The sequence below is a fragment of the Ictalurus punctatus genome, chromosome 24 (genome assembly GCF_001660625.3).
Source record: "Ictalurus punctatus breed USDA103 chromosome 24, Coco_2.0, whole genome shotgun sequence".
In the NCBI taxonomy this organism is placed as follows: domain Eukaryota; kingdom Metazoa; phylum Chordata; class Actinopteri; order Siluriformes; family Ictaluridae; genus Ictalurus; species Ictalurus punctatus.
The window spans coordinates 12,381,450-12,397,803 of record NC_030439.2 but is presented as its reverse complement, the minus strand read 5'-3'; the positions used below and the strand labels follow the sequence as shown (position 1 = coordinate 12,397,803).

At 39.8% G+C, this 16,354-nt stretch overlaps 1 protein-coding gene across 12 annotated transcripts in view; it reads right to left on the bottom strand.

The window, feature by feature from the left end:
• The window catches only part of macf1a (microtubule actin crosslinking factor 1a), a 196,470-nt gene that overhangs the window by 104,801 nt on the left and 75,315 nt on the right, over window positions 1-16,354 (bottom strand). For 6 of the 12 annotated variants that reach the window (XM_053675246.1, XM_053675247.1, XM_053675256.1 and 3 more), the window contains 5 exons: window positions 10,282-10,343; window positions 4,802-4,891; window positions 3,963-4,058; window positions 1,020-1,097; window positions 369-461 (listed from right to left, as the gene is read on the bottom strand). In XM_053675246.1, the coding sequence (XP_053531221.1) occupies window positions 369-461; window positions 1,020-1,097; window positions 3,963-4,058; window positions 4,802-4,891; window positions 10,282-10,343 (419 nt within the window). Of the gene's footprint in view, window positions 1-368; window positions 462-1,019; window positions 1,098-3,962; window positions 4,059-4,801; window positions 4,892-10,281; window positions 10,344-15,222; window positions 15,931-16,354 lie in introns of those variants that run through there. The other 6 variants (XM_053675248.1, XM_053675250.1, XM_053675257.1 and 3 more) reach the window with 2 other exon arrangements.

The window sequence follows — 16,354 nt, the reverse complement described above, 5'->3', positions numbered from 1 at the left end:
ACACATGCCAACAGATGCAGACAGACACACAATCAGACATATATATTGTCCCATCCTGCTCTATCCTCTCATCCACACTGTGTCCAGGGAGCAAATGATTAAGTTCATAAACAGAATTCTTCCTGCACCGACGCGCTCGCTCTCTCTCTCACTCTCTCCTAATTGAGCCCTTCGTACTCTGCTTTTTATTGCCATCACACCCCTGCAGCTCTCACTGAGAAAAGAGGACATTGCTGGCCAACAAACAGCAACTATTAGAGCTCTAAGCACCGGCATATATATAAATAACTATTACCTCCGCATTCCTGACAAAGCCCTAGCAAGCAGTCAGCAGTTCTGTAACTGAAACGGAAAACAAGAAAACTTACCTGGAAATGGAGGATGATGGTCCAAATCAGGCCTAGAGTTAACTTTGGGTTTCCGTCTGTAATATCATCGTTTCTGATGTTGACCAGTTTGACCTGCAATCAACCACCACATGGTTATTTAAAGTGGACAACAAAAAATGACAAAGTATTTCGCATATTATGATAAATTATTTGTATTTACTGCTATTATTGTACATTTACTGTCCTGTGTATTTATTGTTCTGTGTATTTATTTTCCTTGCACTCGTCTCACACTGCTGTGTATTTGCACTTTACGTAGTAGTCTCGTGTAGTGTTCTGTTCATGGTCCTGAAGAAATGACATTTTGTTCTGAAGTACACGAGTTATACAGCGGGATGACGATAAAAACCACTTGACTTGACTTTATTATTGTATGTAATCTAAAGAGCTACCACTGTTTCTAAAGTATACTTTCAAAAGTATTTTCCACTAACTTCGATGACTGTTCATCGCCTGCTCGCTTTTCTTTAAAGAAACAGTATGTAATTTTCAGACGCCTCTGCTGCCTGTGAGGTGAGCTGCGATTTCAGTTCACACAACCTTTAATAAACATATGAAATGTAATGACCTATTTAAACAGACAGAACAATCATGACAGTTACGGAGTTCACGTGTTGTGCCGTTCCATACCTGTCTCTGCTTGAGGAAGTCCAAGGCAATCTGCACGTTCTGCAGTCGATGGAACCGCATGCGGCCCTTTTCTCTGGGCTGAAAGAGAGCGAGACGGAGAGAAAATAAAAACGTGCCGTTTATAGTTCACAGCTTACAGGCAATGGGAGAAAGGAGAGAGTCGCTTGCAAACCAAAAAGCAGTGAAAGAAAACGTAGCAGAGAGAGTAACAGCAAAGGGTTAGGGCTATTGGTACTCATTTAAAAAAAAAAAAAGGAAGTTTTTCTCAAAGTGTCAGGAATAGTTTACGGTCATTTGGCATAAAATCTCCCACAATGAAAACCTGCATTCATCATCACTCCATGCACTGACACACACTGTGACGGTCTCTAGATACCTCCGTTCCTTTTGCACAAAAGCACACAAACTCTTACACTCTTTCTGGTTAAATCACATCAGATGCACTAGAAGGAAGCCACGCCAAGGTGCGCGCACACACACACACGCGCACTGAGAGGGTTGCAGTGGCCTGTGTGCAGAATGCAGGTGTTGTTAGTCATCACTGCAGCAGTGGGAAAAGGAGCAGCTCTACTGAGATATGTCACTGAGCACATAGACAGGATCAGATCCACAACTGGGGCAGAAGAGGCACATTACCAAGTACCCAACTGCCTCAGAGTGGACACGGAGTGCTGATAAGACGACTGATGATTACTGATCTGTCCTGCCTGGCTTGTGGTCTTCACATGGGATTAGGCTTGTGGAAGAGCTATGATGCATTCAAAATAACGATAACGACATGTGAAGGCTCTGTTTCGCTGCACAGACACAATCGTACATGACGGACATCACGGCAGCAGTCGAAAAACGAAGTAAAAAAGTGTCTGACACCCCCTTGTGGCTGGCTGCGGTATACTTTTTAATCTCAACCACCTACATATTAGAAACAGTCACACTTATTTTCATTTACACGTCCAACTAACGGTCCATCAGTCACTCCTTTGTGTTAACATCCAACCAAATTATATTTCATTATACCATGGTCTGTCTGAATACTCAATTGTGATTGGCTGGATCAGAATCCAGTCAGTTTAATCACTGTTATAAATAAATGCACTGCCTATAAACAATTGTAACCATAGCAATATACAGTTATAGTTGCATACAGTAGTTAAACTCACAGCTTCATTATTAGTAGAGACAGACGCAGGTAATTCACACACGCACAATCTCCATCTCTCTCTCACTAACTATTTATTAAAATGCAGTCAAATAAATGTAAACCGATCACACTTTTTCTTACTTTCTCTAGCCTATGTGTATGATTTGGAGGCAGAATTCTGGCTATATAAAATAAATAAAGAAAGTGAACCGTTATATTTATCCTTTCAGTCACATTTTACAGAGCAAACATCAACGACCGCTTTAACTCATCAACGCTGCATTACACTATTCTGACGCACGACGTGGAGGAAAAGAACCAGGTGGTTGCCTCTGTGAATTATCCCTCACTTAAAACTTCCAGAAATGTATTTTACAGAAGTTACTGCAAGTTACCAGACATGAGAAGTAACAATGTATAATTACTTTATTAGTGTACTTATGGATGGTTTGTAAGCATCTGTACTTTAGTTGAGCTTCACTTTGACCTAATATTTTAGACATTTCTTTACTACACTCCAAAGGAAAAATCTCCACGTTTCAAACAATCACTACATTTCTCTGTAATCGGACTTTTGTCTGGTGACTGTTTTACATCAGACAGCTTCAAGGAATCCTAAAAAATCTCTAAACTTTACCAGATAAAAGTATTTAGCATCAGAGTTATCAAGCTAGGACTAGGAATAAAACTGTTGTTAGTTAGCCTTAGCTAGGTTGGTGAAAGTGACACTAATTTACCATCAGTAACTGAAATCTGAGAGAGATCTGAAGTAGAGGTATTTTCCTTTTGTGAATCTAGTTCTTTTACTGTCGTACTTTAAGAAAACGCAAGAGTTTATACTTTTCTACTTCAGCTTGTGTGAATAATTCAAAGCGGTACTTCGACTTCGACAAACATGGTGTATTTAAGAGTAATTTCACATTCACTTGCGTATGGAAATCGGGGACTCTTACCACCTCTGGACGTTTCTCATCCAGTTGTGGTTGAGGTCAGTGACAGCTGGATCTAACAGCATTGTAAATATGCAGGTACTAGACCTGACCGCTATAAGCACAGCCTGCAGCACAGCATACCTCTCAATCATATGGCAGAATATACAACTAAGTGCAAAAGTTTGCATCCCCCATGGTTTTTGGGTTGAGTGTGTGAATAAGACTTTTAGGAGTAATTTTTTTTTTTTCCCTCCACTTTTTTGGTATCTTAACCATACACAATTTGCACAATTAACACCTGTACCCCAAACACTCAAAGTGTTGAACAGTGTCAATTTGTCTACTTCATTTTATCCTTAGTGTAAACAAACTGCTGCACAAAACTGTATATTTATGCAGTTGACCCTCAAGGCTCATGTAAACTTATATGGATAAAAATGCTAATGGCCAAAGTTCTTATAGCTTTAGAGTACACAGTATATAATATAATATAATATAATATAATATAATATATACATATAATATATGTGTGTGTGTGTGCGCATACAAAGATAGTGATTCTAACCATACAATTGAGAATCATGGAGTCATGTTGTTCGATCTATATACACTGATTCATCTTAAATACTTAATAAGTACAACAATAATCCGTAGCTTGCAAGAATAAAATACCAGAACAATAACCAGATTAAATGTAAATCTGTTTTATATGAGCATACAAGAATACTCATATTGAGTGTTTGATATTTCATAGGGTTACGTGCACATCACTCACATGCAGGTTCAGGATGTGTGTGTGTTATGGGGGCTATGAAAGGGTTTTGAGAGGTGGGGGGGGGGGGGGGGGGGGGGGGGGGGTGTCACACATACTCCCTGATCTCCATCCTCTTCATCCTCCCCACCCAGCAAGATGAGTGGAGGGGCGCGAGACACGCACGGCCTCTGTGGAGTCGACCCGCCCTTGTGCTGATCACAACAGAGAGGGATGAAAAATGAAATGCTGAACAAAAGCAATGAGAGGAAGGTAAGACAGCAGTGGAGAGACAGAGCAATGCAAATTAAAACGCAACTTGGCGAGAAGTAAACCAAAAAACATTTATGACAGACAAGAAAGTTTGCTTCTGCTTTCCACGTGTATTAAACAGAAATGAATGATCAAGACAGAGAGAAAAGGAGGACAAGTGGGGAGAATGAGAGGAGTGAGAGAGAGAATATGAGAGAGGCAGAGAATGAGAGACAGAGAGATAGAGAACGAGAGAGAGAGACAGAGACGAGCGAGCGAGCGAGCTGCAGGGATTGAGCATGTGTAATAGAAAGATGGTAATTCAGAGTGAGCAGTCATTCCATTAAAAGCAATCCATCGACCCAGAGAGCTCCCTGCATTATGATTCTTTATGGTGAAGAAAAATGATACTGAGATCATCCACCACTGCACTGTGCATGAGCTCACTCTTACTCCGTGCGGTCATGCCTGACTGGGAGCACATTTAGAGGAAAAGGATGCTGAAGTCGTGTCCAAAAAGGTAGCTAATCATGCTCTCCAGCAGCGAGTTTAACGTCATGTCGTGAGCCGTGTCAGCTAGCTGAGTGACAGCATTTTCAAGCACATAGAGAAGTGTAATGGTCCAGGGGAATGAATTTGGAACTGGTTTTGGGTGCATGTTTTTTTTTTTTTTGTATGTGTGGTGACTCCATTTATGTTTCCTCACCAGCGTGACTCCAGACAGCACCTCCAGCAGAGAGATGAGGTTGTGTCCATCTCGCAGATCCTCATACAGGTCTGTGATGTGCTTCCGCACCTATAGAGAGAGCGTGAGAAATTGAGACAGTTCATTTGGAATGGATATCAAAATACTCGCACCTAACCCACCCCAAGATCCTCACACTGGCATGGAAACATCAGTAATTGTACTGTATAGCTACGCGATTTAAAATGTAGAGCAAACTGGCTGCTGTACCATTTCTATCCAGCAGAGGGCAGCAGATGTACTGAAATATGAATGAGATACACTAGTCTGTAAGAGTGAGCAGTAATATTAACACTAACATTAGATGTAGATGTTCTGACTTGTGACAGTTTGTGTGTTAGAGCTTTTAAATGAGCTAAAAAGACCATCCCTGAAATGGATCTGAATATTAATTAGGCTATAACACTACAATTCCACAGATAGTAGCATTGTGTCGTCGTTTTTTTTTGTGTGTGTGTTTGTTTACCATCGTCAGTGGTTTGTGAAAATGTGTTACTTTTTCAGTGAGCACAGAGTACCAAGAAGGAAAAACACTCAATATAAAACCCCTAAAATGTTTTCTTGTCAATCATTTTTATCAAAATTTTTCATTTCACTGATTACCTTAGAACTACGTAGAAATCTGAGACATGGCAACCCAATAAAGTGTAAACAAACGAGGCACAACAGCAGCAACAACCAAATAAAAGGAAATAAAAGGAAAAGTGTGAGCTAAAAAACCTGCTGTGTAAAGATGCACTGATCCAAGAATTCTATCAAAAGTCCTAGGTTTAAATTACGGAGTATAATAAATGCATCATCAATACCAGTATGAACTATCCATCAAATCCACACATCAGTCTGAAAATGATCACATGGGTATAAACAGCTATGCTTCATGGGACAGATATGAAAACAACACTTTCCTACTTTTTCAGTGAAAGTGGTGGTCAGACCAAGAATAAATAAAATGCATAAAGTGGAAAAGTCAATTTACTGGAGGGAAAAGAGCACGGGATGTTAAGCACGCGGTTACGTTTGTTTGGCTCGGACTTTGTTCTCTGGTTGATTTTTTTTTTTTTTTTTTTAAATTGTTAAGTAGCACGCACGCACACACACACAGGGCATGTGCCTCACTGTTTTCTAACTGTTGCTTGCCACACAGATATGAAAAAGATGAGTGAAATTGTAAAACACTGACACATTTGGTTACAGCAGAGTGAGCGGATTAGCTGATATCACCAAGCTCAGGATTTGTGACCTGCATATAATCACAGACACGATGTGGACAGCTGGCTCTTTCAATTGCTATCGCATGTGCCGTCCTCCTCCTTCATTTTCCTGTCAGTTACTCTTCACAGAGAGCCGATACTTTGACGTAGCATGACATAATATCAAGCGTGAGAGAAAGACCTTCCTAGTTACATGTAGTTTGTGCCTAGTTATGGTGCAAATCAAACCCACATGATTTGCATGCAGACGTAATGTGTTCTGCCACACCTGATCAGCCATGCCTGCACCGAATCCTCCACTGACTCAACTTTCACCACACCTAACAGCGTGGAGCTCGACACACTGGGGGAGTGGGGGTGAGACATCAAAAACAGCATACGTGAAGAAACCTGAAGATATTTCTGTGATAAACTATTGTGTAGATAGACAGAATGACAGGCAGGCAGACAGAACAATAGATAGAATGGTAGATAGAAGGAACAATAGAATGATGGATAGAATGATTCATAGAAAAAACGAACGATAGAATGATAGATAGAACGATAGAGATATAGACAGAGATAGAAAGAAAGATAGACAGAACGATCGATAGATATTTAGAATGATCGATAGATAGAACCATAGATAGAACCATAGATAGATCGAACGATAGATGGAGATATAGATAAAACGATAGATAGAACGACAGAAAGGCTAACAAACTGCCAGAAAAACAGTCATGTTGAATTTAAAAACAAAAAAAGATCCGGTGTGAAGCTGATTTTGATGAAATGTTTATTTAAATGTCAACAAAACAATGTAAAAAAGTATTTAACTCAGAATAATTAGGTTCAGAATAATTCTTATTAAGAATATGGGGAAATAACCAGCTTTGTGATGAGGGCACAGTAAGGGTGCATTAACTTTGCAAACAAAATGTGGTGCATTTAAGCTGTAACAAAGACTTCAATTTTATTCCTAAAAAAAAAAAAAAAAAAAAAAAAAAGTCTGTTAAAATAGAAACTCATCACTCGGATCAAACAGGCTATACATTACGAGCCTCAGCTTCCTTCAGAATAAGGTCAAGTTTATCTTGTGCATGTGTACAGAACAAAACACACACACACACACACACACACACACACACACAATCTTCAATCAGCAGAGACTTACATGCGTGTAACGAAACACATATGCTCAAACACACACACACGCACGCACACACGTCCACCTGCCTCAGACACAAATTTCAACACACTGCCAGACACGTGACATCACCTGCTCAGTCCTGAGCGTCATGTGACCCTGCTGTGTACATTTACACAGACACAGTGTCTGATCTGCTGGCACTGTAGAACACGACGCTGCACTGTTGATCATTACGGTATGTGTGTTGTTGTGTACCTTTAAGGCGATCGGGTTACGCTTTCACTGCATTTGAGACTGGAATGTAACCACAATGGTGACGTGTTCGGACATGGACTCCACGTTTTTCTTTTTAATGGCTGCTTGTCAAGCAGACATGACCGTTAGCAAGCAATTAAACTTAAAATACATTTATTTTTTGCAGAAAGGATTTACCTCTGCTGCACATGTGCTGAATTTAATCATCTTTCGGGAAATAATAAAAAAAAAAAAAAAAACCTAATAGATGTTTAAGATGGTAAATTAATGTCAAAGGATGCTTGCTTTAAATTGATGATAAATAATAATAATAATAAAAAAAAGTTAATATGCAACTAATCATATTATGAAAACTATAAATACAAATTACTTAAAAAACTTACACATTATGACTGAAAAGATAACTGTTAATCACATTCAATGTAACTACTGTAATAAGAGTGAGAAAGCATGATGCACAATACAATACTTAAAAAAAAAAAAAAAAAAAAAAAAAAAAAAAAAAAAAAAAAATTTAATCCTATGGGTTAATCACTGTGCTATAAGCAGAGTAACATACTTCAGGCTGTGCTTCTATACAAAAATAATCCACTTTGGAGTCCGTTGTGAGTTATTCCCTCCAAATTAAAGACCTTGTGTAGTTTTTTTTTTTCTCCCCAAACCAAAGAAATGAAAAGTGTACCTAATTTGTTGTTCTGCAGAAATGATCACAAATCATTTGAAAAGCCAATGAAGTAATAATCCCAACAGTTCTTACTACCAGTTGATCTGTTGCATGGTAGGAAAAGTGTTCGCTTTGGTAATTAGTCGGCTGTTACTCAAGTCAACACTGTTGCATCACACTTTGCCACATGTGGGCAGCAGGTCCCTCAGTGGCCACCGAGCAAACCTCTGATCCTTTCCACTTCTGTAGTAACAACAACACTGCTCATGAGCCTTTCAATGCTTCATATCAACTCAAACGACACATCCAAAACCCTAACTTAAACAAAACACATGCTTCCAAGCATTACAGATTTAACCGGGCAATAGCTGACTAGCTGAGATCATAATGATTTGATATTACTGATATAGACTAACATGGTAGGAATCTTGGATTATCTTGCCCCAACCAAACTAATTCATGACACTGTATTCCTAAATCTATTATTATTATCATCATCATCATCGACCTCACTGCTCTTTTCAAAATGCACTCTTTTCTTTTTCCTTCCTGACTGTTGACTGAGTCAACCTCCATTACAGCCAGCCAGAAGGTCACACGATGCCTCAGTAAATATAACTCGCGATGTCCAGCGTTTGTGTAACGTTACAGCGGCGTTGTGCCAGCGTTTGTGCTCGCCACCTGCAGTCTGACCCACATTACAGTAATGCAGCTTAAGTTATGAGGTCACCAGCTCCATTACTCTGTGAACTGATTGGTCCCTGATCCTGCTCTTAGAATACTCAGCATTCCTCACGTCCACGCCTTGGTGTGATTAGTGAGGATGGCCAGAAAAACTCCAACTAATATCCCCTGCATAGGTCCTTCTGCCTGCCATCACGCCCCACAGCAAGCAAAAAGAATTTACAGTATATTATTATATAATATATATTTCATCTTTTCTAAAGTCAATAAATCACTGATAATCTGCTGCACAATGCCACTGCAGTCTCTTAGAAGACGACTTTATCGGTCACATATACATTACAGCACAGTGAAATTCTTTTCTTCACATATCCCAGCATGATACGGCACACCTGGAGCAGAGAGGGTTAAGGGTCCAACAGGGGCGTGAACCTCCGACCTTCTGATCAGTAACCCTGTATACAACGTTTTCCGTGGCTGAATGATGTGAGTTTACGGAGCTTCAACAGAGACACAGCAGGTTTAAACTGCCTACAAATTGCATTTTGACTTGCAGGGAAGCGTATCTGTCTGAACACCACTCATATTTGTACGTTTTCACATTTTTTGATGCGACTCATCTGCCACATCCATGCGTCACATTATTTCTTTCTTTCGATAAAATTAGCCATGTTTGATAAGCGAGCGAACGCTCCCAATTTGATCATTTTTGTTGGAGTTCATTTCCAAATTCAGTTATTCATTCTTAGTACTCCGAGGACAATTTGCATGATTTCATTGCTCTAGGGATGAAATATGAGACATCTAACAGACGAAATGAGACACACACTGAATTAGTTGCTTGCCAATTGTGTGACTGTTCTTGAGTTTTTCCAATAGCCAGTTAGTCATTCTCATTAATAAAGTATTGCGATGAAAATCTGGTCTGTCCGTTTTAGTTTATATCCATATCTAGTTTATATCCATGTATTTCCATGTAATCAGAATATTGTCTTATTCAGAATAAGGTCAATGATTAGATTACTGCTGTCCATGTAAACGTAGTCAATGTTTATTCCAGCCATTTGTTAAAAAAGCAGTCCAATTCTGCTAATACGTAAATAATAAAATATGACCGGATGTGCTGTTAAAGGAATATTAACCAACGACGGGGTGGTGTGATAAAGCCCTAGCACAGAATAGATCTATCATTAGATAATTAAAATATAGTTAGATAATAGGAGCTCAACTGTGGTGGTTTACACACTGATAAAAGGTTCAAGTCATTAAATCGATGGACAATGTAGACCCCTTTAGAAAATTTTTAATGTCATGTATGCCCCCAATATCCTGTGCTTTGTAGACGTTGGTCACATTTATAAAACAGTTTACCTGAATCAATACCGTTGTGGTACATCTGTTCCACACATTATAATCATCAGGCAAGTCAATGGTGCCAGTCCTTATCTACATTGAAAGCAGAAAGCCAGGAAAATAACACGGCATGTTGGGACTGTACCTTGATAAGGTGTTTGTTGACCCATTTGGTGAAGGTCTTCTTCTGCACTCTGTCTCGCTCATCTGCAAAGGAGGACAGATAAAGAGGGGATTGTGGAGAGAGAATAAAAGGAAGCAGAGAAAGAGAGATTTAATGCTGGAACACTGCAACGTAATGCAAGAGAACTGCAGTGTCATTATCGTGGCTTGTATTATTTAGAGAGGCTCCTCCCTGTTCTCGTGTTTTCAGACCAAGTTCTAAAAATATACAGTGAGGAAAACTAACTTCTCCAGTGCTTATACAGATCATGTCACAATACGAATACTTCTACTCGCCGCATCATAGAACAAGCTCCATGACGAACATCAGTAGCCATATTAAGCTGTACTTGATAGAAGTCAAAAATAGACAAGTTTGACAAGGGACTCGCAGCAGTTCGGTTTTAGATGACCTAAATATTCGCGGACCTTGAACATCTCCACGTGGGATAATTAGACTCAATAGCCAAACATGACACACACTCATTTAATCTCCATCTCCAGCTTACAACTGTGTGGAAGCCTGGATTTTCTAACACTCTGCATAAACACAAATGCAAGCGTGTGAGTAATAAAAACACACTTTATTAGCAAGGCCAGGCCTAAGTTCATTTATATAGTACACATTTAAATGCCATTGCAACATTTACAGAAATCGAAATGCTTCAAACCCATAGAGGAAGTGCAGGGAGCTCAGTGTTCTGCACTAATGACCAGAAGGTTAAACGTTCAAAATACCAGATGCTGGAATACCACACAGAAGCCGCAACCTTCAACTCTTTCTGCATGGATTCAATTCTGCCTCAACTCAAGCTACTTTTTAAAATAATAATAACAATAATAATAATAATAATAATAATAATAATAATAATAATAGATTATGTTAAAGAAGCAGCTTTTCAACTACATTATGGCTGGGGCCTTTTCCCTAAGTAAAAGAATTCCAGGTCTTTTTAAAACATTTTCAATGGTGAACTTTGAACTTGTATCATTAAGAAGGAAATAGAAAGGTATATAATAAGTAAAGAAAAATAAGTAAATGTCTAAAGACTACAATTTTAAACTCATAATATCTGGAGACTTCATTACTGAGAGCAACATCCATACTTTTCTGGGCCATGAACAAAAGTGCCTACAGATTACACGCTTTCTAGACTTGCACAGAAACGCTGCTTTTAAGGAAAGCCAGCAGAGTCGAGCAGCTCTGTTCTGGTTTGGGGCGAGGCTTGTTTAATGGATGCACATTTTCAGTATAGTTCTTTCTCTGGTCAAAGTTAGAAGCTTGAGTGCACGTGTATATTTACAGTGGGGGAAATAAGTATTGGACGCATCAACATTTGTTTTCAGTGAATATTTTTCCAATGGAGCTATTTCACATGAAATTTTCACCAGACATCAGTATTAACTCAAGAAATCTGGAAATCTTAAGAATTCACAACATTAAAGTCCATAAATAAAAAGTTGGATGTGAATAAAGCGGAATGACACAGGAAAAAAGTATTGAACATGCTAACTGAAATGTATTTAATGCTTAGTGGAGAAGCCTTTGTTTGTAATGACCGCTTCAAGACGCTTCCTGTATGAAGAAATTAATCTGTCGCAGTATTCAGGTGTGATTTCGGCCCGTTCTTCTGAACATATTGTCTTTAAATCTTGTTCAATTGGATTCGAGTCAGGTGATTGACTGGGCCATTCTAACACCTTTTTTTCCCCTCTGAAACTAATTGAGTGTTTCCTTTGCTGTACGATTTGGATCGTTGTCCTGCTGGAAGGTCCACCCACGTCTCGTCTTCATCATCCTGGTGGACGGCAGCAGATTCTTCTCAAGAATCTCCCGGTCTATTTTACTCGAGTTTTAGACACTATAAAAATTTACATGCACACGTTCTTTCTTCCTCTTTTACAAAAAGGTGTTATGTACAGCAATTCATTAGAAAGTGTACACGTAACTGAAACAGATAAGCAGCAGTTACTGTAAAACCCCCCCATACAAGCGCACTACAGTCTCTACTCAGACATAGTGTTCGATCTTACACGGTTAGATTCGGCATGGAAATATTGCTAATGATGTGAGATGGGTGAAGGGGGCGGGGCTTACAGGACCATCCAAAACACCTGCACACCTGTCAATCATTACAGATGCACAAGTCGATTGGCTAATCTGCTGTTTTTATTAGTTGGGGGGGGGGGGGGGGGGGTTGATACGTTTGCCGCACTTTTTGTGCGATAACTCATAGCGGCATACTTTAATGTTGAAATCTCAGACATTAAATGTGTAAAAAGTTGGCATGTCTGAAGAGCACCTTAAAAAAAATTTTAAGTGACGTTGAAAAGACAACAAAATCTTGTACTGGAGAAAAACCTGTGAATGCACAGAGCATATTAAGCAGGTCTGAGTGATACAGCGCTGCGTCAACACACCAGAGCAGTGAGGCAGCTGGGCCCAGAATAGAGCCTGATACCACAGAGTGTGAATTTCATCCATCCCCAACTCCAGCTCTTATTTTCTCTTCCCCCTCTTACTATTTAATCTGTTCGGTTGATGGGGTTGCTATGACAACTTAGCGATAGAGAGGCCATGTGGTGTGGAGTCTCCATGGCCTAATTCCTTTCTGTGATATGCACACATATTACATCATACTCACAAAACACAGGGTCAACATATACACTCTGAATATTTAACTTTTCAGTTTCTTAAAAAAAAAAACAATAGTCATTTTATTAGCAGTGGGATTATGAGCTTTGGCTTGCGAAAGAGGGACGCAAGAATTTAGTAGAAGCACCTAAATACAGAGCAGAGACTACATTTCTAAGGACAAGCAAGCAACACACAACCCACTCTGAATCAATCACACATTTACACACAGGGAGCAGTGAATTGCAACACATGCAGTTGCATGATTTTCACAAAAGGACATGTTTAACTGGTTTGTCACTCTAAAATGGCTTTGCTTTCACGCAAGTATCAGGGTGACTTTTCATTTGAACTTACTGCTCAGTGGCACCAACCTGTACCTGTTACCTTTCTGTAAAACTACAGCACCCTAACAATGTGCAGATAATTCAACATGCAAGACCCCAACATTTCAGTTAAGAGCAGTATCTCAGTCCCATCAATTTGGATGTCCAACGTTCTGTAGTGTCTAATTTCGCACAGGGTAGTCAGTCATATAGCCTTGATAGTTCAAAATATTATCTATGTATTACTACTACACCTGAATTGTTAGTTGTGGGTTAATATGCCATTACCTATTAAAAAAGGACATCTAATAAATCATTACAAAACATCACTAAACAGTCTTACAATAATACATCCTGTAAGGGCATCACTAGCCTAAGTAATAGAGGTTGACCGATTTTTGCAGATTAATCGGCATGAGAACCGATTGCTGGAACTGTGTCCGGGAGAGGCTGAGATGGGTCCGCTGTCATTATACAGAACAAGAGCGGCCTCTAGAGGTCAAATAAAACTATCACTCACAAATTTTGTTGTGTTATTTGAAGTGTTCATTTTTGATTCAGTTTGGATGTAAATCTTATATACACACATATATAAGATTTACATCCAAACTGTACATTTTCATGGTACAGTAAGGACTGTTTATTTTGGTAATAAAGTTCAGCAATAGTTTACTTTGTGTTTTATATTTTCATTCAGTTTCCATTGTAATCAGTTGATTAATCAGTTATCTGTAGGTACTGCCCAGCTTAGTGATCGGTATCAGTAAGGGTTGACCTCCACCACATAATATGTTGGACGTTCCCAAATCGATGATGCACTTCAGGCACGCTCCCAAACAAGTACTTCGGTCCTGTGTATATAACTATTTATAAAGAAACGTCTATACAGTAAATAATGGATCAATGAGTGAGTGAATGATTTTAGTCAAAGCCACAAGCGATGCTAGCTCTCGCTAAGAAAATCTTCCCTCAGCTAGGTAGCTGCATCAGTCTTTCCTTATTAATCCAAGCTAAGTGCACAGATTACAGTCGCTACTTCTCTTACACTGCTACAGATTTACCTCACTGCCCAAGTTTACCTCAACTTCAGCAAACTTCTTATTTACAAAACATCTGATGGGTAAATATAGCAGTAATGTTTATTCCCTGAATGGAAACTCGGTTGTTCTTGAGTAGCAGAGTATAAAGTGCAAAAGTAAAGAAGTATAACATCATGGCGTGTATGGTTTATTGATATGAAACGTTAAATTAATGAATATCGCACAATATTGAGTAATGAATATATTTCTGTTGTTGAAAAGTGAAAGAAATTTTTTTTAGCTCAATTTGACAACCACAAGCAAATCAAAACACTAATAATATACGGAAAATACGGACGTCCCAATCCCATTTATCCCCCATACAATACCAGTATCAGAGCTCGGAGTATTGACTAATCCCCGATACTGACCTGATACCAAGTTCTCACAGTAACTGAGCTTCAATTATCCAAAATATCAGACAAGTCTGACAAATATTAAGATAACTTGTTAACAGTGTTCATGTGAAAGATCTATGCTGCATCCACACCCTAACAGATCACTGATTCAGATCAGAAAATAAGCAAGTCCGATCTGAAAGTAAACATTTGTGGAGGCGTGTCCCTCTGCCCCTGTTAATCTACTGTTTTTGTATGGCACTCTTGTTACACAAGGACATCCCCTTTCCCACATTATAAACATAGATATAATACACACAGAGACCTCGGCAATTCAGACACACAGCTGGAGTGACAGTCACAGAAAGGCACACGTTCTTCTATATACAGCGAGTCATTGTAGTGCGTGGCTACTGCTACACACACAGCCAATAACAACCCTGCACACACACTACTGTAGCACTGAGTAAACACGCAACACCAATCAGACGCACACATACGTGATCATACACGTGGTTCCTCACCCACCCACAAACAGGAACTGACCTGTGCAGCACATGAGCGTGAGCAGGTGAGCATTGAGCCTCTGTTCGTTATAGTAGTCGGGCCACATTCTCTCAGTTTGCTTTACTCCTCTTTCAGTCCAGAATGCGTGACCTCTCCCTCTGTTTTTTCTCTTGAACCATGTCCTCCTTAATCCAGTCGACTCCAGATAAAGGTCCAGAGAGAAATCTGAGCGCAGGCTAAATCCCAGCACCTGAGGGAAAGCCGGGGAGTGTGCAACTTACAGTCGCTGCCATGGCAGAGCTGACACTCTGGCTCCCACGTGTGTGTGTGTGTGTGTGTGTGTGTGTGTGTGTGTGTGTGTGTGTGTGTGTGTGTGTGTCACGCACAGACAGAGAGCTCCTCCCCCACCAAGGTCTAGAGTTCCCCTCCACATTCAAAGCATGGCTTCACACACGGCTATCCACAGAGGTAGGGAAACACGTGCGCACCACGTACTTCACACCGCGCTCACAACTGATCAGGAGTGTTTAACTCACCAGGCTCCTCAACAGTCCATGGAACTTTCTAGTCAAGTCAGGCTGAACAAGTAAAAGCAGGAGGAAGAAGTTTCTAAGCGCATGGGTGTGATATAGTTTCCTTTAATCACAAGTGTCATAAGGAAGTCCAAAGAACAGTCGAGCCAGAGCAGGATACGTCCCTTTTAGATGATGTCATACACCATGTATTTCCGAATGTTCTGCATCCAATATGAACATGGAAACAAAATGAGTGTGTGTGTGTGTGTGTGTGGGTGGGTGGGGGGGTAAGGAGCTCTGCTGAGGCAGTGAAGCAAGCAAAACAAAAGTGAAAGGAGAGCACTCAGGAGAGAAGGACCAGGAAAACTAGGGGAGTTCTGGGAAGGAGCTGATTTTCATTAAGACCTGAATGAGTGGGGTATGCGTGGACCCCCAGGGTCTGGATCTGCTTCCCGAAACAAAAATGTTAGATAATACAGTATATTGCTTCACATGGTATGTTAAAAAGATTATACAATAAATTGCTCCCACAGTTAAAGGAATAGAAGCACGTAAAACTGTGTGTAAGTTTCCACCCTAAAGCGTTCTTCAGCTTGTCCGTCTAGAGGAACCCTTGATGGTACTGTACGATGTAGGATCCTATAATCCTCAGATTT